Genomic DNA, 25821 nt, shown 5'->3' with positions numbered 1-25821 from the left:
CTTACATGAATAAGAAACCCACAAATACCCGGGCTCCTTCACGAGGTGATCGGGGCAGAAAGTCGGAGGGAGGGAGTTTCAATCTGAGACTGATTCCGAGAGCGTGTGATGGACAGTATGGATGGAAACCACTCTGCGTTTGACCTCGGGGGTTTGTGACGGCAAAGTGGGGAGGGAGCATCACCCTGTGTCTGAGCACAGGTCTGTGAGACGCCGCAGTGGGAGATTCGCTCTGTGTTTGACCCCCGGGAGTATGTGAAGGAACGGTGTGGAGGGAGATTCACTCTGTGTCTGACCCCGGGACTGTATGATGGGACGGGGTGGAGGGAGATTCACTCTGTGTCTGACCCCGGGACTGTATGATGGGACGGGGTGGAGGGAGATTCACTCTGTGTCTGATCCCGGGAGTGTGTGATGGGACGGTGAGGAGAGAGATTCACTCTGTGTCTGACCTCGGGAGAGTGTGATGGGACGGTGTGGACGGAGATTCACTCTGTGTTTGATCCCGGGAGAGTGTGATGGGACGGTGTGGAGCGAGGGTCACACCGTGTCTGATCTCGGGTGTCAGTGCTGGGTCAATGATGAGAGAGCCTCAGCCAATTCCTGAACATGCTGTATCTTGGCCTAAGGTCAAGACCCTCTCTGTGCACCAGGTCCGTAGAGATGGAGGTCAGCTTCATTATTTTGCCTTGTCTGTGTTCATACAATATGTCCTTTCCTGTCGAAAGACCTCAGGGCAAACTGACAGATGACCATTTAGATTCAGTGTTTGAGAATATGTCGGAGGGAGCGCGCAGGAGAGGCGAGTATGAGGAGCAACGTAAGGGGGTGGGGGGGGGGGGGGTCAGTGACAGTGGCGCGCTTAGGGAAGGGTGGATTGGATCGGCCGGCATAGGATGGCGGTATCGAGGCAGCCGTGTGGAGTGAGGTGCAGAGAGAGAGTTGTGGGAGAACGGAACGCCATGGGAGGGGCAGTGCTGTGGAAATGTCGTGGTCGGGGCGCTGGGGTGGAAGGGTGACTGAGGGGTGAGCGTTGAATGCTGCAAAAGGAGGCAGCGCTGTGGAATGGCAGGTATATAATGAGCGCCGTGGGAAGGGTCGTGTTTAGAGAGGGGATTGAGAGATGCCGTGATGTGGGAGACCTCCAGAGTGTATTTTTAATCCCCCCTCGCCTCTTCGCTCTCCTCTCCCCCCTCTCTCTCTTCACAAGCCTTATCTCGTCCCACCTTCCCTCTCCCTTTTTCTCTCACGCTCATTCATGTTACCTTTCTCTTCTCCCGTCGATCCCCCTTTTCCCATCTCATCCACTCTCACTTCTCTTGTCCTCACTCTTTGCACTCTCACTATTCTCCACATGCTGTCTCTCTCTAACGCCCCTCCCCTCGCTCTCAGTCCTTCAACCACTCTGTCCTCCGTACACCCTCTCCCCCTACCCTGTCTCTCATGGTATCGTTCCCTCTATTCACTCTCTCCAAACCTCTTTACCTGCCCCTTCCTTTCCATCCTCTCTTGCCTCCCTTGCACACTCATTCTGTCCGCTGTCTAACTATCTCCCAGTCTCTCTCTACTCCTTCTTCCCCATTAAATCTTCCCTCTCTCATTGCTCACTTTATCATTCCTCTTCGCTCGGTCACCGTCTCCCGGTCTCTCACTCTCGTTCTCCCTTCTGCACTCTTTCCCTCACTATCTCACTCCGTTTAACTCTTCCGACCTCCCTTTTCCACATTTCTTCACCCTTTCGTTTATATTCTCTCACCCCTCTGTTTCACCTCTGAATCCTACTCTCCGCGCTGACTACCTCATTCCTTCACCTCACTTTATTCCCTCTTTCTCCCCATCTCTCCTTGTTCCCTGTTCCCGTTCTGTTCCATTTTCCCGCCCATCGCCTCTCTTCGATCACCCCTCTCCCAACCACTCCATCCATCCATTTCAGCCTCTCTGTCTTTGTACTCCGTCTCGCTTCCCCCGCTTGCCTATTTCCCGTCATCCCTCTCGCTGTCCCCAACCTTCTCTTCCCTCTCTGTCTGTACTCTCTTCCTTTCACTCTGTATCTCACTGTCCCCGATTCTCTACCGCGCTCACTTTTCCTTGTCTATCTCTCTCTCGCAGACCAGCTGACATCCACATACACTGAACTGAATATTCGGGAAGTCGAAACCCTCATCAATATACAAACAGGTCAGTGATGCAACAACGATGTCATTCTGGAGGCCTCACATGTCATACACCCAAATGCCCAAGTGTGTGAGGCATTCGTGTCCATCAATTACCTGGCAGCTTGTTCCACAAACTGACGAACATCTGGGTAACAAACGGTTGGATCTATTTCCCCCTCTCTCCTTATACCTGTACGATCAGGCCGTCGATTGTCCAGGTCTAGGGGAAATAATTGCACCCATTCACTCTGTTGATGCTCCTCGTGGCTTTAAATACCACTCAAAGATATCCCCTGCGCCTCGAGGAATAAAGTTCCAATCACCACAACCTCTTTACCGAACTCAGTCCCTGGAGTCCAGGCAACGTCGTCGTACATTTCCCCGAGCACTCATTTCCAGTTCGATGGTATCTTTCCGGGAAGAGAACGTCCAACACTGAGCACCGTACTACACGTGTATCCACGTCATGTACAACTGCAACATATTCGCCTGATTCCTGTACTCAGTGACATTCTGTTGAAGGTCTGCGTTCAGGCACATTCTTCACCGCCCTGTATACCTGTGGCTTCACTTTCTGGGAACCGTGTTCCTGGACAGCGAGTTCGTCTGTTCTCCAACACTCCTTAGTGTTCCTCCGATACTCCGTGAAAGCCCAACCCTGGGCTGCCAGACAGAAATACCATAGTTCGCACTTAACAGATTTAAAATGCATTTGCTTCTGCTAGCGACGGGTTCCCAGTCCGAGAAAGGAACAGCAACATTAACCCTTTGCTTCTCACACAGAGCCAATTGTATATCTCTTGTATATCTTCATCTCTCGCCCTATTTCCTCTCTCCATCCATTCCTCTCTCTGATGTTCTGTCTCCACGTCTTTCCCTACTCACTTCCTCATTTCCATCATAATTTATCCGTCTCTCACTCCACCCCTTCATTCTCTACCTGTCCCTTGCCCTTCTATTTGTCTCACTCTCACATACTCTTCCATTCTCCCCCAGATGGTCTGGACCCCACCTATTCTCAGCTGAACATTCGCCAAAATGAACTTGTCGTCGCTAAGGATGAAGATCCTCCTGTTGCGTCGGGACTAGGAGAAATGCCAGTGACTGCTCAGGCAGGTCAGAGTTCACATTGATGACGCCATTCTGATGGTGGTTACGTGCTATACGCACAAGTATAGAAGTACTAATACATCTGAATCGACCATTTCTCTGGTAGTTCCTTCCAAAGATATAGCATCGCCTGATTAAAAAAAAATCACTTTAGTCCGCAGTTAAATCTCTTTCTACTATCACCTCAGAACTGTGCGTCCTGATCCTCGATTCGGCAAGTGTATAGAAAATAACTCTGTGCATTCACCTTGCCTTGCCCCACGTTTTTTAAGCCTCTGTCAGTCACCCATGAAAGCCAAGGTATAAAATCCTAACCCCCCCCCCACTTTAAATTCCTCAATCTGCCTGTTTAGTAGACTCTTCAATTTCACTAGTGTATCTGCCTCTACCACTGACTCGGGCAGTGCATTCCACGCACCAACCAATTTCTGGGTGAAAATCCTTCCTCTAATATCCCCCTGGAACTTCCCTCCCCTTACCATAAAACCATGTTCTCTTGTACTAAGCAGTGTTGCCCTGGGGAAGAGGCGCTGGCTGTCCACTGTCAATTCCTCTTAATATCTTGTAAATTTCTATCATGCATCCTGTCATCCTCCTTCTCTCCAAAGAGTAAAGCCTTAGCTCCTTTAATCTCTGATCATAATTCATACTCTCTTAACCAGGCAGCATCCTGGTAAATCTCCTCAGTACCATTTCCAGTGCTTCCACTTCCTTCCTATAGTGAAGTAACCAGAACTGGACACAGTGCTCCAAGTGTGGCCTAACTACAGTTTTATAGTGCTATATTATTACATCGTTTCTCTTAAACTCTATCCCTTGACTTATGAAAGCTAACACCACATAAGCTTTCTTAACTACACTATCTACCTGTGAGACAACTTTCAGGCGTCTGTGGATATGTACCCCCATATCCCTATGCTCCTTCACACTACCAAGTGTCCTCTCATTTACTTTGATCTCTGCCTTGGAGTTTGTCCTCCCAAAGTGTACCGCCTCACACTTCTCCGGTTTGAACTCCATCTGCCACTTCTTAGCCCAATTCTGCATGGCATCAATATCTGTCTGCTATCTTCAAAAATCCCCTACACTATGTACAACACCACCGACCTCTGTATCGTCTGCAAACTTTCCAACCCACACTTCTACCACCACATCCAGGTCACTAATAAAAATCACGAGAAGTAGAGGTCCCAGAACAGATCGTTGTGGGTCACCACTGGTCACAACCCTCCAAGCTGAATGTAATTCCTCCAACGCGGTCCTCTGCCTTTTGCAGGCAAGCCAATTCTGAATCCACCTGACCAGCCGTCCCTGGATCCCATGCAATCCGACTTTCTAAATAAGCCTACTGTGTTGAACCTTGTCAAACACCTTACTAAAATCCATGTAGAACACATCTACTGCACTAACCTCATATATATGCCCGGTCACCTCCTCACAGAACTCTACCACACTTGTTAGAGACGGTCTGCCTTTCACAAAGCCATGCTGCCTGTCCTTTATCAGACCATGATTCTCAAAATGCCTACAGAATCTATCTCTAAGAATCTTTTCCCACAGCTCTCCTACCATAGACGTAAGGCTCACTGGTCTATAATTACCCGGACTATCCCTAATACAGTTTTGAACAAGGGGACAACACTCGCCTACCTCCAATCCTCCAGTAACATTCCCGTGGATAACAAGGACATAACGATCCTAGCCAGAGTCACAGCAATCTCTTCCCTCGTGGAGCAGTCTGGGCAATGTTTCGTTAGGCCCCGGGGACTCATCCGTCCTAATGTATTTTACCAACTCCAACACCTCCTCTCCTTTAATATCAACATGCACCAGAACATCAACCTGACTCATATTGTCCTCACCGTCATCAGGTTCCCTCTCAGTGGTGAATACAGAAGAGAAGTATTCATTAAGGACCTCGCTCACTTCCACAGCCTCCATCCCACTTTTATCTTAAATCGGCACTACTTTCACGCCTGTCATCCTTTTGATAATTAAAGAATGCCTTCACATAATTGAAGAATGCCTTGGAGTTTTCCTTTTCCCTTCTTGCCAAGGCCTTCTCGTGCCTACTTCATGCTCCTCTCAGTCCCTCAATAAGCTCCTTTATTATTACCCTATATTCCTCAATAGACCCATTTTATCCTTCCTTCCTAAACCTCATATCTGCTGCCTTCTTCCACCTGACTAGATTTTCCATCTCACTTGTCACCCATGGTTCCTTCACACTATCATTTTTTTTTAATCTTCCTCACCGGGGCAGATTTATCCCGAACTTCCTGCAAGACATCCTGAATCATCGACCACATGTCCATAGTAGATGTCCCTGCAAAAACATCATTTCAATTCACACCCGCAAGTTCTAGCCTTATAGCCTCATAATTTGCCGTTCCCCAATTAAAAATGTTGCTGTCCTCTCTGATTCTATCCTTTTCCATGACAATGCTCAAGGACAGGGAGCGATGATCACTGTCCTACAGATGCTCACACACTGACAGATTTGTGACCTGACTCTGCTCGTTACCTAATACTAGTTCTAGTATGGCATTTCCCCAGTGACATACTGTGACAGGAATCCGTCCTGGACACACTTTTCAAATTCTGCCCCATCTGCACCCTTGGAACTAGTCAAGTGCCAATCAATATTAGGGAAGTAAGGACACCCATGATAACAACGCTGTCATTATTGCACCTTTTCAAAATCTGTCTCACAATCTGTTCCTCGGTATCTCTGTTGCTACCAGTGAGTCCATACAAATACCCCCAGTAGTGTAACTGCTCCCTTCCTGTTCCTGACCTCCACCCATACAGACTCAAAAGAGGATCCTGCTACATTACCCACCCTTTCTGTAGGTGTAACAGTATCCCTGGCCAGTAATGCCACCCTCCTCCCCTACCCCCTCTCTATCACTTTTAAAGCACTGAAATCCAAGAATAATGAGAATCCATGTCTGCCCTGGTGCCAGCCAAGTCTGCTTAATGGCCACTACATCATAATTCCATGTATGCAACCACGCTCTCAGATCATCACCTTTGTTCCTGATGCTTCTTGCTTTGATGTGTACACACATTAGCCCTTCTACTTTACTACCTTTACAGCCTTTATTCTGCTTCTCTATCCTCAAAGCCTATCGATATGTTATATCTGGTTTTACTACATGCACTTCTTTCACTGCACGATCGCTCCGGGTTCCTTCCCGCTTGAAATTTAGTTAATCCCTCCCGAAGCATGCGAACAAACTGCAAGCTTATCAAACGCGTATTGTGTAATCTGTTACAAATGTTCGATATAGTTGACAAAGATCCTTGGTCCCACTAGCGACATTCTGGTAAACATGGCTGGGGTCCGGCCTCCAGTCTGAGAAACGAACTTCAACCATCAAACTTTGCTCCCACCGCCGAGTCAATTTTATATTGTATGATCAACCATGATATCAGTGAATAGCGGTGCTGGCTAGAGGACCGAATGGCCTACTCCTGCACCTACTATCTATTGCGTATTGTCTAGATCCAGTCAGCCATCCCTCCTTTTGTCGTACACCAACTTTCAGAGCGGTAGACCATCTGGGTGCGTGCTAAATCTGTGTATATTACATCTACCAACCCGACCGGATCAGTCCTCCGCAGTCTAACAAGTCAGACAGATCTCTTTCATATCATCTTCCAGAGCAGTCTACTATCTGAACACTTGTCGATAGGCCTTTTCAACACCACGTACGATACACCCACTACCCGTGCTTGATCTGTCCTCCCTGTCAAATTATCCGACAACTCTCTCTAGGTCTCACGCAATCTAGTATCTCCCTTCCCCCACTATCTTCCACACTTCCTATCTTCTCCTCGCCCTCCTTGTCTAACCACTCCATTCTTCTCCGTCCCTACCGATGTACCTTCCTTCCATCTTCAAGTGGGATAAACAATCTGGGGACCTGTCAGTCAGCGTACCTTATGTCTGCCCATGCGCACAAATCAGTCAGACAAATTTCGCTGTGCCTCCCACCATTTTACAGAGTAGCCCACCGACTGGAACGGTTAAATGTCTTATAGAGTTCCCTATTCTCTCCTTCCCTGTTCTCATGAAACGCCCTGGTTCCTCACTCACAATATAGAAACTGCTTCACCCGTGACCGCAAGTAACTGCTGAGCTTTGTTCCTCACTCACAATGTCGAATCCGCTTCACCCGTGACCGCAAGTAACTGCTGAGCTTTGTTCCTCACTCACAATGTTGAAACAGCTTCACCCGTGACCGCAAGAACCTACTGAGCGTTTTGGAAAGAGCTGAGCCTATCTCGGAAACCCGCGTCCCTTCCATGAACTTCGTCCCCAGGTCCTGGTGCCTCGATGAAGCAGCCAGCAGCATCACAGAACAACCTCCAGCCACGCCGGCCATTCTGTCTTCTGCACCTTCCCATCGGAGGGTAGATACGAAGGCATGTCTCACTCGGCTGAAGGACAGCTTCTACCCCAGAGTTATCAGACTATTGAACCGTCCTGACCATGATAACTGTACTCTTGACCTCGCAATCTGCTTCCCATTTGCCGTTTCCGCTTATTATCTACCTGCACTGCACATTCTCTGTAACTGTGACCCTTTATTCTGCATTCTGTGATTGATTTACGTTGCTCCACTGCCATGAAGTGATCGATATCTCTGGATGCAACTGGCCCCTCTCCTCTCTGTAATGTATGTAAATGACATGGGTGCCAATTTAGATGATTGGTTTGATACGCTTGTAGATGCTACGATGTTGGGTGATGTTGTGAATCGTGCAGAAGACCTAAAAAATATCTGTGTAAACGTGTAACAATAACTGCACGGAATCAGGCCATCTCGGCCTTTCTAATCCTTGCCGAACGCTTACTCTCACCTATTATCACCGACCTGCACTCAGTCCATAACCCTCCATTCCATTCCTGTCCATATACCTACCTGATTTTACTTTAAATGACAAAACCGAACCTGCCTCTGACACTTCTACTGGAAGCTCGTTCCACAAAGCTACCACGCTCTAAGTAAAGAAGTACCCCCTTGTATTACCACTAAAATTGCACCCTGACTCTCAACTCATGTCCTGTCGTTTGATTCTCCCCTACTCTCAATGGAAATAGCCGGTCCATGCCAACTCTATCTATCCCCTGATAATTTTAAATACCTCCATCAAGTCACTCCTCAACCTTCTCAGCTCCAAAGAATAAAGAGCTATCTTGTTCAACCTTTCTCTGCAACTTAGGTGCTGAAACCCAGGTAACATTCTAGTAAATCTTCTCTGTACTTTCTCTAATTTGTTGACATATTTCCAATAATTCGGTGACCACAACTGTACACAATAATCCAAATTTGGCCGTACCAATCCCTTGAATAATTTTAACATTACATCCCAACTCCCAATCTCAATGCTCTGATTTATAAAGGCCGGCATACCAAAAACTTCCTTCACCACCCTATCCACATGAGCTTCCACCTTCAGGCAACCATGTACATCATTCCGCGATCACTCCGTTCTACAAAATTCTTCAGTTCCCTACCATTTACCACGTATATCCTATTTTCATTACTTCTTCTAAAAAATGTAGCACCTCACACTTATCGGCATTAAACTCCATCTGCCATATTTCAGCCCATTCTTCTAACTAGCCAGAATCTCTCTGCAAACTTTGAGAACCTTCTTCATTATCCACAACGCCACCTATCTTTGTATCATTTGCATAATTACTCATCCAATCTACCACGCCACCATCCAGATCATTAATGTATATGACAAACAACATTGGACCAAGTATAGATCCCGGAGGCACACCACTAGACACCGGTCTCCAACCTGACAAACAGTTATCCACCACTACTCTCTGGCATGTTCCATCCAGCCACTGTTGAATCCATTTTTCTACTGCAATATTAACACCTCAAGAATGAACCTTCCTAACTAATCTTCCGTGCGGAACCTTGTCAAAGGCCTTACAGAAATCATTTCAAGCAACATCCATTGTTTTCCCTCGTCAACTTTCCAAGTAACCTCTTCGAAAAATTAAGTAAGATTTGTCAATCATGACCTTCTACGCACAAATCCATGCTGACGGTTCTTAATTAGACCCTGACTATCCAGCTAATTATATATACCATCTCGGTATACTTTCCAATCATTTACCCACCACTGTCGTCAAACTTACAGGCCTATAATTGCTAGGTTTACTCTTAGAACCCTTTTTAAACAATGGAACCACATGAGCAATACCCCAATCATCCGGCACCATCCCCGTTTCTAATGGCATTCGCAATATTTCTGTCAGAGCCCCTTCTATTTCTACACTCACTTCCTTCAAGGTCTTAGGGAAAATCCGATCAGGACCCTCAGATTTATCCACTATTAAATTCCTTGGAAGCACCATTACTTCCTCCTCTTTAATCATCATAGTTTCCATAAATACCCTACTTGTTTTCCTTACCTTACACAATTCAATATCCTTCTCCTTGGTGAATACCGAAGAAAATAAATTGTTCCAAATCTCCGCCATCTCTTTTGACTCCACAGATAGCTGTCCACCCTGATTCTCTGGGGGACCAATTACTATCCTTGTTCTATTAATCTAACTGTAGAAACACTTTGGATCTATTTTCCCCTTGCTAGCCAAAGCAACATCCTAACTTCTTTTATTTTTCTAATTTCTTTTTTGAGATTCTTTTTTACATTCTTTACATTTGTCGCGCACCTCATGTATTCAAATCTGCCTATATTTATTGTTGATCTCTCTCTTTTTCGGAACCAAGTTTCCTATATCCCTTGAAAACCATGGCTCTCTCAAATCTTTAACCTTTCCTTTTAGCCTAAAGATTCTGTACTTTCAAAATTTCACCTCAAAATCCAGTAGGATATGGATCAGTTACAGATATGGGTTGGACAAATGGCAGATGGAGTTTTACAGGAACACCCTTGAAACTAAGAACCTAAACAGTGTTGATTTACAGAGGAAGATTGGGTTCAAATATCATCATCGGTGGTTAAGCAGGCATATTACGCGGATGACTTTATTATTAGAGGCACTGGTTTCAAAAGTCAGAAGTTATGTTGCAACTTCATCAAAATTTCTGATTAGGCTGCATCCGGCGTATTGTACACAATTCTGGTCACCACATTGTTGTGAGGATTAGAAGGGCTTGGATAGCCTCCGGAGATTGTGAACGGGATATCCGACAGAGGTTTCTAAGATTACAAGAGGCATAGACTGAGTAGTCTGACAGTTCCATTCACCAAAGCTGAAACGTCTAATACCAGAGGGAATGCATTCGGCACAACATTGTAGGCCTGTTTCTATACTCCGCGGGGAGATCTCTGTTCCTCAGGGGCTCGTTAATCTGCAATACTCTCCACGGTCCCTGACTAACAGTGACTTCATTTTCAGGGATCCTTGTACCTGTAGCCCTGGGTCCCTTCGTTCTTTAACATATCCCAAGTTTCCTCACGTTGACCGTGCAAGTCCTACCCTTTTGTTCGCCCTCCTGAAATACGATAGTACAAACTAAGTTGCATGTGCTCCTGTGCAGCCGACATCCCAGGCGAATCGACATCCCACTGTAAGAGATAACTGTCTTCACTGTTTAAAACGCCATCGATGTTCATGCCTTCTGCAAGCAAACCGTGTATTGTATAATCTGCTATAAATGGTCGATGTACTTGACAAATTTCACTGATCCCACCAGCGACCACCCGTGAGCAACGCTAGTGACGGGCTTTCAGTCTCAGAAATGAATTGCAAACCCGAAGCTTTGTCCCCTATGGCCAGCCAATTGTATACCTAATCAGCCATCCCATCCTGTATCGCACACCATCTCACTGAGCAGTATACTCTCTGGGGTCTTGTTAAATTTTATGTACATTACATCCAGCGCTTAGGCCTGAGCAGTCCCTCTCAATTAAATCTGTCAGAGAGATCTCCTTGGGTTCCAAAGAATCTTCACACCAGTCTCCCATCTGAGCCCCAGTTAACAGCCTTATTTAAGCCTCTGTATGGTAAATCTACTACCAATTCTTGGTCTGTCCTCCACAGTCAATATCTACCTGAATTTGACGCCAGCTGTCATCTGCTTCCCCCTTCCCTCGTCTATTTTCCCTATATTTCCCTCTCCCACCCAGTCTCACTGCTCCATTCCTTCTCGGTCTCTCTCTTATCTTCCAGAGTGATTTACCATCTGGGAACTTGATACGGGACGTTTCAAGCGTCCATCATGCCTATCAATCCGGACATATCAGTCAGTCAAATTCTCCTGGGTACCACAACATTACACACAGTAGTCTAGCAAGTTGAAAAAAAAAGTTTTATTTTCTTCCCTGATCACAATGTCTGCTACTCTGTTCTCATGAAACGCCCTGGTTCCTCACTAAAAATATAAACACTGCTCCGCCCATGACCGCAAGAAACTGCAGAGCGTTGTGGAAAGAGCTGAGCCCAGCTCCGAAACCAGCTTCCCCTCCATGAACTCTTTCCACACATACTGCTGCTCCGATAAAGCACCCAGCGTCATCAAAGGTCCCCGGACATTCTGTCTTCTGCACCCTCCCATCGGAGGGAAAATGTGAAAGCATTTCTTAGGAGGCTCAAGGACAGCTTCTACACTACAGTAATCATTCTATTGAACGGACCTCAAACGCGATAAGATGTACTCTTGACGTCAAATCCTCCTCTTCGTGCCTTTTGAATCTTATAATCTGCCTGCACTACAATATCTCTGTAATTGTGATACTTTATTCTGCATTCTGTGATAGAGTAAACTTGTTCTACTCCTATAAAGTGACCTGTATCTGTGGATGTGGGTGGGATCTCTCCTGTCTCTGATGTATATAATCGATCTGGATGAGAATGTAGCTGGGTGGTTTGGTATGTCTGTAGATGATTGTCGGGGGTTGTGAATCGCTTAGAGGACCTGTTTAGAATTCCGTAGGACATGGATCAGTTTCCGATATGGGACGGAGGAATGGCAGATGGTGTTTAAACGGGACAAATGAAAAATATTGCACCTTGGTAGGTCAAATATACAGAGATAACACTGTACTAAAGCCGAAATCCGAAATGTCTGTAATGAATATCTGAAATACTTCTAATTATCTGTATAGACAGGGACGGATAACCAAGAGTCAGCATGGATTTGTGCGTGAAAGTTCATGTTTGACAAATTTTATTGAATTTTTTAAGAGGGTACAAGGAAATTTGACAATGGTGAAGCTGTGGATGTCGTCTATATGGACTTCAGTATGTAATTGACAAGGTTCCACACGGAAGTTAGTTAGGAAGGTGCAATCGTTAGGTATTAATTTTGAAGCAGTAAAATGCATTCAGCAGTGCCTGGATGGGAGATGCCAGAGAGTATTGGTGGATAACTGTTCGTCAGGTTGGAGGCCGGTGACTAGTGGTGTGCCTCAGGGATGTGTACTGGGTCCAATGTTGTTTGTCCTATATATTAATCATCTGGATGATGGGGTTGTAAATTAGAATAGTAAGTATTTAAACGATACTAAGGTAGGTAGCTGTGTGGATAATGAAGTAAGTTTTCAAAACTTGCAGAGAGTTTTGTGTCAGTTAGGAATGTGGGCTGAAAGGTGGAAGATGGAGTTTAGTACAGATAGGTTTGAGGTATAGCTATTTTGGTAGGACTAATCAAAATAGGACATACATGATAAAGAGTAAGGCATTGAGGAATGCAGTAGAACAGAGTATTCTAGGAATAATGGTGCACAGTTCCCTGAAGGTGGAATCTCATGTGGAATGGGTGGTGAAGAAAGCTTTTGGTATGCTGTCATTTATAAATCAGAGCATTGAGTATCGGAGTTGGGATGTAATGTTAAAATTGTACAAGGTATTGGTGATGCCCATTTTTGAATATTTTTACAGTTCTGGTCGCCGAACTATAGGAAAGATTTCAACAAAATAGAGAGAGTATAGGGGAGATTCACGAGAATGTTACTTGGGTTTCAGCACCGAAGTTACAGGGAACGGTTGATCAAGTTAGGCCTTTATTCATTGGAGCGCAGAAGGTTGAGGGGGGACTTGATAGAGGTATTTAAAATTATGAGGGGGATAGATAGAGTTGACGTGGATAGGTTTATTTTTTCATTGAGAGCAGGGGAGATTCAAACAATAGGACACGAGTTGAGAGTTGAGGAGCAAAAGTTTAGATGGGACATTTTTACTCAGAGTCGTAGCTGTGCGGAATGAGCTTCCAGTGGAAGTGGTGGAAGCAGGTTCGCTATCGCCATTTAAAGTGGATAGGTATATGGACAGGATAGGAATGGAGGGAAATGGGATGAGTGCAGGTAGGTGGGACTAGGTGAGAGTAGGCGTTCGCAACGGAGTAGAAAGGCCGAGACGGCCTGTTTCCGTGCAGTGATTCTTATATGGTTATATGTATGAAAGACCTGGATGAGAAAGTAGATGGGTGGTTTGGTAATTTTGTAGATGATGGGTTGATGGGTGTTGTGGGTCGCATAGAGGACCTGCATTCAGTTCCGTAGGAGATGGATCAGTTTCTGATATGGGATGGAGTAACGGCAGATTGTGTTCAAACCGGACAAATGTAAAATGTTGCACCTTTGTAGGCGAAATGCTCAGAGATAGCACAAGATCATAAGAGTTACAGACGATATCATTCCCAAATGTGAAATGTCTAAGACCAGTGGGAATGCATCCCGGACAGTATTGTCGGCCGAAGGGCCTGTTCCTCTGCTGTACTGGCTGGTCTACGATGCAGGATGTTCGAAACACACAAAGACTTGTTAAATGCCCAGATTCTCACAAGTCTTGGCCGCAGACATTAGAGGTCCAGTTTGTAACACCACCCGTCACGGACGTCCGCCGGTCTCTGGGTTATGTGGACAAGCCAGTACGGAAACTGCTATTCTTGCCATTATTAGTTGGGGCACTAAGTTTAAAAGTTGGGCTGTTATAAAGCAACTTTACAAAAAATTCTAGTCAGCATGAATCAGGCGTATTGATAACAGTTCTGGTCACCCCGTTATCGGAAGGATGTCAAGGACTTTGCTGTCATCCGGAGGGGATAAACGGAAAGCTTACTGCTTTCGATGGCTTGGGCACGTGGTTGTTTCCCCTGGTGCGGAAGAAAATGAGCTTCATCAGATCATAAGAATTGCAGACGGTATCATTCCCAAATGTGAAATGTCTGACACCAGAGGGAATACATCATGGACCGCATTGCCGGTACTGGCTGGTCTACGATGCAGGATGTTCGAAACACACGAGGCCTTGTTAAATGCCCAGGTTCTCACTGTTCTTGTCCACAGACAGCAGAGGTCCAAGTGCGGATCCGTGGGTCATACCACCAGACATGGACGACCGCTGCCCTCTGTGTTTGTGGACAAGCCAATACGGAAACCAAATTCCCAATTCACTGTGAATCCCGGTCATCACAATCTTGTAAATCGATCTTCCACGAGAAAGACTTTGTCAAAGGCCCATCTACTTTCAACTCTTTATCTCCCCATTGAACCGCGTGATCAACCCGAGATCAATTTCCCTGTCGACAGCTAAGGGTTCCGTCTTTAACTGTCTCCTGTCCCGTGACATTTAACGCGCCAAACGAAAAGACCTCACACTTACCTGAGCTAAACTCCGCTTGCCATTTCCACCAAGATCTACAACTGATCCACACTTCACCGAATCTATTGGCGATATTGCGCGCTGTCCACAACATCACCAATCTTTGTGTCGTCTGAGAGTTTACATCCATCCATCGCTATTTTCATCCAGGTCAATCACACCCTTCACAAACACCAAATGGTCCAGATGCGTAATGTATACCTATTCCTACCTTCTTTTCCCTTTTTACTCAAAATATATTTATTTTTATATTTTATTGAAAATCATTTCGGAACAAGCACTTCCGGCCATTCAGGCCGCGCTGCTCAACAATTCTCCGAATTATTCCGTTTTCTAATGACTGGTCAACTGACAATAAGCTATTAAGCAACTTACCGTTATGCCTTTGGACAGTGGAAGGAAACCAAAGCGCCCGGGGGAAATATACTCGCTCGTGGAGACAAATTGGAAACTCCTTGCAGGCAGCGGGGGGAATTGAAGCCGAGTCGCTGGTACCGTAAAGTACTGCGCTAAACATCACGTGCCCGTTCCCCCCTTTTCCTTGTGAGCAGCCACAAAGCAAAAATGCTCAATGTAGTCCACGAAAATCCCCACAAAATGTTAATGCCCACAAGAACGTCATTTATCTCATGCGTGAAATCGGACCAAAGCGGGCGAACAATAATACAGCTACCAAAAATTAATAAACCCCTGACAATCGCTCAATCCAAACCTGACTCGCTCCCTTTGTCTCTTCCCAATCTCTCCCATTTTTCGTCCACTCACTCCCCCTCTCTTCCCCACTCTTTCACTGTCTCTCTCGCAATTACACTCACACCTAAATGATAACATCGCTTCCTCTTTTTATGCAGTCATTCCTTGTCTCCGTAATCTTATCGTTTTCCTACCCCCCATTCTCTCACATTTTACCCCCATCTCAATCATCTCTGAATTTATCTGAATTTATCTGAATCATCTCTCCACAGGTCCGCATAAACAGGAGCCGGACGAGCAGATCGGAATTACATCGTGCCATAAGATCTGTCTACTCTCTCTCGTTACGATCGTCCTCTTCGCGGTAGTGGTGGGGCTCTCGATCCATGGTGAGTCGAACGGACTCCGGTTGGAGTCCGACCGCAAGCTGGGAGTGTGGATTAAAACGTGAGCTGAACCTCACAGTGACTCGTCCACGTCGCTCAACGTGTCACAACTGTCCCTCACCATCACACTGAAACGTACTGTACCGTGACACCGACACGTACCTCACCGTAACACCGACTTCCACCTCACCGTGACGCCGAGAAATAATAAACTCTGAATCCAGATGGCCAATTCCCCGTGGATCCCCCGTATTATAATCCTCTGTTAAAGCCTCACATTAGGGACCCATCAAACACCACCAGCTCCAACTTAATCGATCACATTCGGGAGAGGTGACAAAATCTCTGGAATCAGAGAGACGTTTGTCGGCCCTGGGAAGTGAAGGGATTTGGACTCTCAGCGATGAGGCTCAATGTAACTGGGATTGAGAGAGGGAAGGGGTGATCGTGGTGGAAGGAGAGTCCGCGGCTGGTGGGTGGAGGGGAGTTCCAGTGGGGGACACGGCTGAATTCAGCCACTCAGTGTAACAGGACATGGGAAATAGTTCAAACCGTAGGATATGCCCGTGGCTTCCCTTTACGTCCGCCATTATCGTGATTGTGGCCGGGCTTTCGACCCATGGTGGAGGTTGGTTCAAAATAAGTTGTTACTGTGAAAGACCACAGGGACACCGACACGACATTCACAGTGACACTGAGACACCACTCTCTGTGACACGGCTCCTCAACGTGACCCGGCCAGCTCCGCCCCGTGACAAAGACTTACACGTCACTGTAACATCCCTTAGCAAGACGGTATCGCCCCTCAACATCCCGCCGATGCACCGTTCACTGAGCCAATTATCCACACCTCACCCTGGCACAGGCAAACCCTCACAGTGATAGCGACACCGAAATTCCCAGAGAAACCTACATAGTACACTTCGTGACATCGACGCACACCTCAGCGTGACACTGTCACACCTACCGTAGCCATGACATGCCTCTCACCGTGACACAGACACACCCTTTTCTGTGAGACCAGCACACGCTACACCATGATACACACTCCACACACAGTGACCTCACCACGCCCCTCACTCTGACATTTCCTTCGCTGTGACATCGAGATACACTTCACTGTGATTCAGCACACCTCTTGCCCGGGTACAGAAACAACTAACACAGTGTCACCGACACTCAAACACGTCCCGCACGATACTTACACAGCACCTCATTGTTACATCAACAAAACAATCACCGGAATATTGATATATCCCTCAGCGTGACAGAGAAATCCCCCTCATGGTGACGCCGACGCATTTCACTGTACCACCAGCACATCCTTCACTGTGACACCCTTCACCGTGACACTGACACAACACTCTCTGCGACCCGTTCGGTAGCGTGACGCTGACTCTTATCTCACTGAAAACGCTAAACGTCCTTCACCGTCTCTCTCTCAGTATCACAGGTTCGTCAGCCTCAGATCATATCTGGCCGAAACTACCATGAGTTAAACTCAACCGTTCAATCCAAGCTTTCTGCGCTAAACTCTAATCTGTCCGTTCATAAACAAATGCACAGCGAACTCCGACACCATTTATTTGAATTGTTGACCAGCAGAAGAGTTGAGGCATCATCCCCCTCTTTCACCCGCTCCTCATCACAGGGCAGGGATGTAGAGAGGAAGCGCCACTCCTCGGGATCAATATGTCTGCCTGTCTGTCTCAAGGTGGCGCCGACGCCTCTCACTGTGCCACAAGTACATCCACCACTGTGACACCGTTTACCGTGACACTGACACCACACTCTCTGTGAACCGTTCGGCAGCGTGACGCTGAATCACGCTAAACGCTAAACATCCTTCACCATCTCTCTCAGTGTCACAGATTCGTCAATCTCTTAAACGAATGAACAGCGATCTCCGTCACCACTTCACTGAGATGGAAACGAAGTACAGATCTGTCAACAAGACCAAGGCTCAAATCTGTGAATTTTTGACCAGCAGAAGAGGTGAGGCATCATCCCCCTCTTTCACCCGCTCCTCATCACAGGGCAGGGATGGCGAGAGGAAGCGTCACTCGTTGGTTGCCATCGGGACTGTGTGAAACGATGGTACGGGGGCTGTTTCACTTTGTGATTGACCCGGTGTGTGTGTGATAGGGCGGCGAGGAGGAAGTTTCACTCTATCCCTGAATACAGGAGAGTGTGATGGGACGCTGTGGAGGTGCATTCACTCTGTGTATGACCACCGGTCTATGAGATGTAACATTACAGCTTCACTCTTCGCCTCACTCTAGGAATGTCTGATGGGACAGTATGGATCCAGCTTCACTCTGTCTGACAATGGGATTGTGTAACGGGGTAGTGCCACGAGACATACCATGTCCGACAAATGAAGTGTGTTATGGCACCGTGGAAGAAGAGTTTCACTCCGAATCCGGGAGTGTGTGCCGAGACTTTGCAGCGGAGGATTCATTCAGACGCAAACTGAAGCTGACTCTGTGCGATCACGTCACAGACTCCGGGAGAGTCAGCTTCAGTTTGCGTCTGATTCGGGGCGTGAGTGATGGGACGGTGTGCAGGGAGCTTCACTCTCTGATTGACCCCGGAAGTGTATGATCGGACGAAGTGGAGGGAGATTCACTCTGTCTCTGACCCCTGGAGTGTGTGATGGTACGGAGTCGAGGGCATTTTACTCTGTGGCTGACCCCGGGAGTGTGTATTGGGAAGGAGTGGAGGTAGATTCACTCTGTGTCTGACCCCGGGAGTGTGTGATTGGGACGGTGTGGAAGGAGTAACACATAGAATCTGACTCCGGAAGAGTGTGACAGGACGGTGTGTAAGAAACTTCACTTCAAGTCTGACGGCTGGAATGAGGATCTGTATCTGACTCCGAGAGTGTCTAATGGGACAATGTAGACGGAAGGTTCACTGCACGTCTGACCCAGGGCGTTTATAAAAGGCAGTGTGCACGGAGCTTCACTCCACGTCTGACCCCGGGCGTTTATCAAAGGCAGTGTGCACGTAGCTTCACTCCACGTCTGACCCCTTGCGTTTATAAAAGGCAGTGTGCACGGAGCTTCACTCCACTCTGACACCGGGCGTTTATAAAAGGCAGTGTGCACAGAGCTTCACTCCACGTCGGACCCCGGGCGTTTGTAAAAGGCAGTGTGCACGGAGCTTCACTCCACTCTGACACCGGGCGTTTATAAAAGGCAGTGTGCACAGAGCTTCACTCCACGTCGGACCCCGGGCGTGTGTAAAAGGCAGTGTGCACGGAGCTTCACTCCACGTCGGACCCCGGGCGTTTATAAAAGGCAGTGTGCACGGAGCTTCACTCCACGTCTGACCCCGGGCGTTTATAAAAGGCAGTGTGCACGGAGCTTCACTCCAGCTCTGACACCGGGCGTTTATAAAAGGCAGTGTGCACAGAGCTTCACTCCACGTCGGACCCCGGGCGTTTATCAAAGGCAGTGTGCACGGAGCTTCACTCCACGTCTGACACCGGGCGTTTATAAAAGGGAGTGTGCACAGAGCTTCACTCCACGTCGGACCCCGGGCGTTTATAAAAAACAGTGTGCACGGAGCATCACTCCACTCTGACACCGGGCGTTTATAAAAGGCAGTGTGCACAGAGCTTCACTCCACCTCTGACCCCGGGCGTTTATAACAGTCAGTGTGCACAGAGCTTCACTCCACGTCGGACCCCGGGCGTTTATAAAAAACAGTGTGCACGGAGCATCACTCCACTCTGACACCGGGCGTTTATAAAAGGCAGTGTGCACAGAGCTTCACTCCACGTCGGACCCCGGGCGTTTGTTAAAGGCAGTGTGCACGGAGCTTCACTCCACGTCGGACCCCGGGCGTTTATAACAGTCAGTGTGCACAGAGCTTCACTCCACGTCGGACCCCGGGCGTTTATAAAAGGCAGTGTGCACGGAGCTTCACTCCACGTCTGACCCCGGGCGTTTATCAAAGGCAGTGTGCACGGAGCATCACTCCACTCTGACACCGGGCGTTTATAAAAGGGAGTGTGCAGGGAGCTTCACTCCACCTCTGACCCCGGGCGTTTATAACAGTCAGTGTGCACAGAGCTTCACTCCACGTCGGACCCCGGGCGTTTATAAAAAACAGTGTGCACGGAGCATCACTCCACTCTGACACCGGGCGTTTATAAAAGGCAGTGTGCACAGAGCTTCACTCCACGTCGGACCCCGGGCGTTTGTTAAAGGCAGTGTGCACGGAGCTTCACTCCACGTCGGACCCCGGGCGTTTATAACAGTCAGTGTGCACAGAGCTTCACTCCACGTCGGACCCCGGGCGTTTATAAAAGGCAGTGTGCACGGAGCTTCACTCCACGTCTGACCCCGGGCGTTTATCAAAGGCAGTGTGCACGTAGCTTCACTCCACGTCTGACCCCGGGCGTTTATAAAAGGCAGTGTGCACGGAGCTTCACTCCACTCTGACACCGGGCGTTTATAAAAGGCAGTGTGCACAGAGCTTCACTCCACGTCGGACCCCGGGCGTTTGTTAAAGGCAGTGTGCACGGAGCTTCACTCCACGTCTGACCCCGGGCGTTTATAAAAGGGAGTGTGCTTTGAGCTTTTCTCCACGTCTGACGCCTGGAGTGTGTGATGGGTCCGTGGAGAGGGAGATGCAATCTGCTTCTGACCGTGTTAGTGTGTGATCGGACGGTGCAGGGATCTTAAATCTGTGTCCCTCCCCGTGTATTTATGATGGGATTCTGTGTTTGACGCAGTGCGCATGTGCTATGGCGGGAAGGGGGGCGGGTGTGGGTGAGAGGTTATAGATTTGGGGTCATGCGTGTGTCTGACACAGGGAACAGTGACGCTTGCCTGGAGAGGAGACATGATAGAGGTATGCAAGATATTAAGTGGAATAGATAGAGTAGACAGCCAGCACCTCTTCACCAAGACACCAGTGCTCAACACGAGAGAACATGGCTTTAAGGTAAGGGGTGGGAAATTCATTCACGGAAGGTTTTTCACTCAGAGAGTGGTAGGTGCGTAGAATGCACTGGCTGATTCTGTGGTGGAGGCAGATACACTAATGACATTTAAGAGACTACTAGACAGGTAAATGGAGGAAATTATGGTGGGGTGTTATATGGGAGCCTCGATTTAGTGTCGGCACAACATTGTGGGCCACAGGGCCTGTACTGTGCTGAATTATTCTATGTTCTATTCACTCTGTGTCTTGACCACAGGAGTGTGTGATGGATGGTGTGGAGGGAACTTCACCGTGTTTGATCCGTGTTAAATTACGATGGGAAGTTGCGGAGGGAGATTCACTATGTGCCTGACCTCGGGAGTGCGTGATGGGACCGCATGGAGGGAATTTCACTCAGTGTGTCATCCCGGGTGTGTGTGATGGGGAAGTTTGAAGGGAGATTCACTCTTTGTCACATTGTCTCTTGTCCCTGATTTTCAGAGCAATCGTCTTCCAAGAACTGGGTCACAAATAAAGACAGGAGTTATTACGTATCCAAGTTTGATACATCTTTCCAAAAAGCGATTCAAGAATGTTCAAAACGTCAATCAAGGCTGCTGGAAATAAATTCAAATGATGAAGCGGTATGTGTCACAGCACGAGAAGATCCCACAGTAGCACAAGAATCATCAGACACCTCCGGGGTCAGACACAGAGTGAATCTTCCTCCACGTCATCCCATCACACACTCCCGGGGTCAGACACAGAGTGAATCTTCCTCCACACCGTCCCATCACACACCCCCGGGACCAGACACAGAGTGTATCTCCCTCCACGTCATCCCATCACACACTCCCGGGGTCAGACACAGAGTGAATCTCCCTCCACGTCATCCCATCACACACTCCCGGGGTCAGACACAGAGTGAATCTTCCTCCACACCGTCCCATCACACACCCCCGGGACCAGACACAGAGTGTATCTCCCTCCACGTCATCCCATCACACACTCCCGGGGTCAGACACAGAGTGAATCTCCCTCCACACCGTCCCATCACACACTCCCGTGGTCAAACACAGAGTGAATCACCCTCCTCACCGTCCAAGCACACACCCCCGGGGTCAGACACAGAGTGAATCTCGCACCACACCGTCCCATCACACACCCCGGGGTTAGACACAGAGTGAAGCTCCTTCGAGAAAGACCCATCCCAGATTGCTGTTGTAGTCCGCTGAGAGACGCTCCGTACACATTTGTTTTCGATTCTAGGCATTAATCAAGTAAATTTAACTTCACAGCGCTTTGTATTCCACAATCTTCTGGACAACAACCTTGCTTACTGGATTGAAATGTGCGAAAACGGGTGAGATTATCAGTAAGCTGTCGGGTGATGATTGGTTATTGCCATAGTCCTGACGGGAGAAAATGGGGTTCGTTTAAGGACCGAAGTAGTTTTGTTGGAAAAGGGAGGGGCAGTGAGATTTGTTTGTAGACTGTACGTGGGTAGGGGGTTGGGTGGTTCAATGGAAACATTTTGGGGCCGACACGTGTCTGTCGGGGAACGACAAGGATGTGGGAATATTTCGGAATCTGGCAGGGGGCAGTGGGAAGAGATCAGTGACAGAGATTATTTTGGTACTGACGCAAGTCAGAGAGGAGAGCGCGGTGCAGTGGGATTGTTTTATAGACACTCGCCGGGTTGTCAGGAGTGGGAGCAACAGCGGGATTAGTTTGGTGAATGACACGGATCTGAGTGGCGAGAGTGGAACAAATGGATTAGTTTGGAGACAGATACAGGGCGGTGGCCACAGTGGGTTACCAGAATTAGTTTGCGAACTGAGGCAAGGATGTGGGAGAGAGGGTGCCAGTGGTATAATTCTGGAGGCGGACCAGAGACTATGGGGAGAGCGCGGTGTAGTGGGATAAGTCAGGAGTCAGACACCAAGCTCCGGGTAGAGGAAGGGGCAACGAGATGAACCTGGAACCACACAGGGCTGAGTGTGGAACAGTGGGATTCATTTCAGGACAGACATAGGTCTGTGGTGAGACCGTGTGACAGGGGGGTTTGGTCGGGGACTGAAACATATCTGAGGGCAGAGGGTGGGCCTGTTCGATTCGTATGGGGACTGAAAGGGGACTGTTGTGAGAAAGCGGTTCGGTGGGATCAGTTTGGGGGATACTGAGCTGTGGGGAGACATTGGGTCAGTACCATTAGTTAGGGAACTGTCACAGGATTGTGGGGAGACATTGGGACCGTGGTGTCTGCCTGGGTACTGACACGGGGCCGTGAGGGGAGAGTGGTTGAATGGGATGAGTTTGGGGACTCACACAGGCAATTAGGAGAGATCGAATTCATGGGATTAGCTTGGGGAACGGTCTCGGCTCAGGTTCTCTACTGAAGCTGATTTGTATCTGTTGAAATTTATTAACCCTCCTGGTTAGGAATGTGGGCCGGCGTCTCCTGTACAAGGGGTCCTCGGGAACGCCCGTCTGCAGTCCGTGCGGAACGAGTTACCCTTGTGGTCATAATCGGCGTTTCATCTGCGAGATGTCGGCACCTTTGTTCCCGGATATTCCTGAAAAGATCCAGGGTCTCTGTCAACAGCCAGTGGAGTCGACATGAATCAAGTGACTACCGCCATATTCTCCTCCTTCTCTCTCCTTCACTCTCACTGCTAAATCTTTTCAAATTCCCTCCTCAAGCTCTCTGCCCCTTCCACCTACTCCATCTGCTCCTCTTGTCGCCATCATATTCTCCCCACCAGACACCGACGTCGTCCTCTTCGATTTCGCCATTCCTCCTTTCCCGCTTCCCCGCTCCCTCTACCTTTCTCTCTGCTCTCGCCTCCCGTTATTTCCCCGACCTTTCTCCGCCCGCACTTTCTCTGCTCCCTCTGCCCACTTCTTACACCTCTCTCCCCTTCCCTCCCACAGACACTCTGTACCTCCCCTCCCCGTTCACTCTAAACCCTCCGACTCCCTGATCTCTCTCTCTCTCTCTCTCTCTCTCTCTCTCTCTCTCTCTCTCTCTCTCTCTCTCTTTCTCTCTCTCTCTCTCTCTCTCTCTCTCTCTCTCTCTCTTTCTCCTTTCCACTTACTCTCACCTCAAACCTGTGCCTTATGTTTCTCGACACCACCAGACACCGACAAACCTTTCTCGCCGTCGATCCTCTTCGTTTTCGCCTTCATTCCCCCGTCCCGCTCTTCCCTGCTCCCTCTACCTTTCTCTCTACCCCTTATTTCATCGAAGTTTCTCCGCCCGCACTTTCTCTGCCCACCTCTTACACCTCTCTCCCCTTCGCTCCCCCAGGCACTCTCTTTAACCCCTCCCCATTCTCTCTAAACCCGCCGTTTCCCTGATCTCTCTCTCTTTCTGTTTTCTACTCTCTCACACATCAATCCTGTGCCGCCTCGTTCTCGACAACACAACCCTGGCTGAAAGTCTGTGCGCATTCCCTCTGTCTGGGTTCCTCTCGTGTTTATGGAACTCTGTAAGGTTATAACTACGATCCAGGGAATAAAGTCCCAGCTTTCCCTCCCTCCCACCATAACTCAGTCCTCCGAGGTCCGGCAAAATCCCGGTAGAACTCCTTGTACAATATGTCCAGTTCACTGACATTTTTTCCTAAAGCAGGGCGGACTCACCGACGGCAACGTGACCTCCCGACTCCTGTACTCAGTGTGACTGGTGAAGACCAGCGTGTCAAGTGTCCTGTCCACCCTATCGGATGTTTTCCACCGGAATCGCTATTTCAATTATTATCTGAAGCTTATAACACCTGAAATTTGTACTTTTGAAGTTACAGTACGGAGCTAAAATGTACAATTAATGAAAATTACAATTATTAATAATTGTATTAATAATTGTATTAATTGTATTAATTGTATTAATAATTGTATTAATAATTTATTAATAATTATTAATAAATTAGAAATGTCGATTTCCTGCTGACACGTTGAAAGATGTGATGGCGCAGGGGAAGAAGCTGTTCCTGAATCGCTGTGTGTGGCTGTTCTGTCTCCCGGAGCTGTCAAATTCTCCTCCTATAATACCACGTCCAATCACGTTATCATTCCCGTGAACCCTCTCCAATGTCTCACATCCCCTGTGAGATAAGCGATCGAGACCTGCTCACAAAACACCAAATGTGACCTCACCAGTGACGTATTGAGCCTGAGAATGACGTCCTTGTCTTTACGTCCCAGTCCTCTCGAAATGAATGCTGTCATCGCATTTGCCTTCCTCACCACCGGCTCAAGCTGCAGGTTAAACTTCTGGGAAAGCTGCACGAAGTCTCCCAAATCCCTCTGCACCGCAGATTGTTTTTAACCCATACACACTGTGCCGGGCATGTTTGACCCGTTTTGACATTTGACAACAGTAAAAGCACCCTGAAGGTTTATACTTCTGTACAGGTGCTACAGATGTTTGTACATTGTGGCTGCTCCGGGTCGAATTTGACCCGCAAATATTGAAATAGATTTTAGATCTCTGAAAATTAATTAAATATTCATCACCAATTTATTAACGTCAGATATGCTATTTATACATACTAAATAGATCTGCGGTTCAAACTTTTGTATAGACACTTGTTATGAGTGGATTCTTGGGCCGGCTCCAAATTGACCCGGACCATTCTGTGAAGGTATAGAATATGAACAGGTTCCCCGGGTTAAAAAAAATCCATCCCTTTGGAAAATATTCGACGATTTTGTTCTTTTTTTTCAAATTGCATGCCCATACGATTTGCGGCACTGCATTCTATCTGCGACGTCTATCCTCGTTCTCCTAAACTGTCTGAGCCCTTCACCAGCCCCGCTGCTTCCTCAACACAACCTGCTGCTCGGTAACGTTGCTACCGACTGTGGTTTCCGGATGAGGGAGCCTCTCTTCCGATTGCAGAGGGACGGACACCCGCCCGGGATTTGGAGTCGG

At 47.9% G+C, this 25821-nt stretch overlaps 1 protein-coding gene across 4 annotated transcripts; it reads left to right on the top strand.

Annotated features, from left to right (window-relative positions):
- LOC132386683 (C-type lectin domain family 9 member A-like) lies at positions 1-24693 on the top strand. Of its 4 annotated transcripts, none has more exons than XM_059959022.1 (9): positions 1-45; positions 2110-2178; positions 3153-3272; positions 15837-15953; positions 17814-17945; positions 21387-21529; positions 22184-22248; positions 23328-23513; positions 24520-24693. In XM_059959022.1, the coding sequence occupies exons 1-8, from the start codon at positions 6-8 to the stop codon at positions 23506-23508; spliced, it is 867 nt and encodes a 288-aa protein (XP_059815005.1). In that variant the 5' UTR covers positions 1-5; the 3' UTR covers positions 23509-23513; positions 24520-24693. The 4 variants fall into 4 exon arrangements, with proteins under 4 accessions (XP_059815005.1, XP_059815006.1, XP_059815008.1 ...); XM_059959023.1 differs by having other exon boundaries at positions 24517-24693; XM_059959025.1 differs by lacking the exon at positions 23328-23513.
- The last annotated feature ends 1128 nt before the right edge of the window (positions 24694-25821 follow it).

The sequence above is a fragment of the Hypanus sabinus genome, unplaced genomic scaffold, assembly GCF_030144855.1.
Source record: "Hypanus sabinus isolate sHypSab1 unplaced genomic scaffold, sHypSab1.hap1 scaffold_1254, whole genome shotgun sequence".
Lineage (NCBI taxonomy): Eukaryota > Metazoa > Chordata > Chondrichthyes > Myliobatiformes > Dasyatidae > Hypanus > Hypanus sabinus.
Note: the sequence above shows the minus strand (reverse complement) of the source record. Positions and strands in the feature narration are given on the sequence as shown.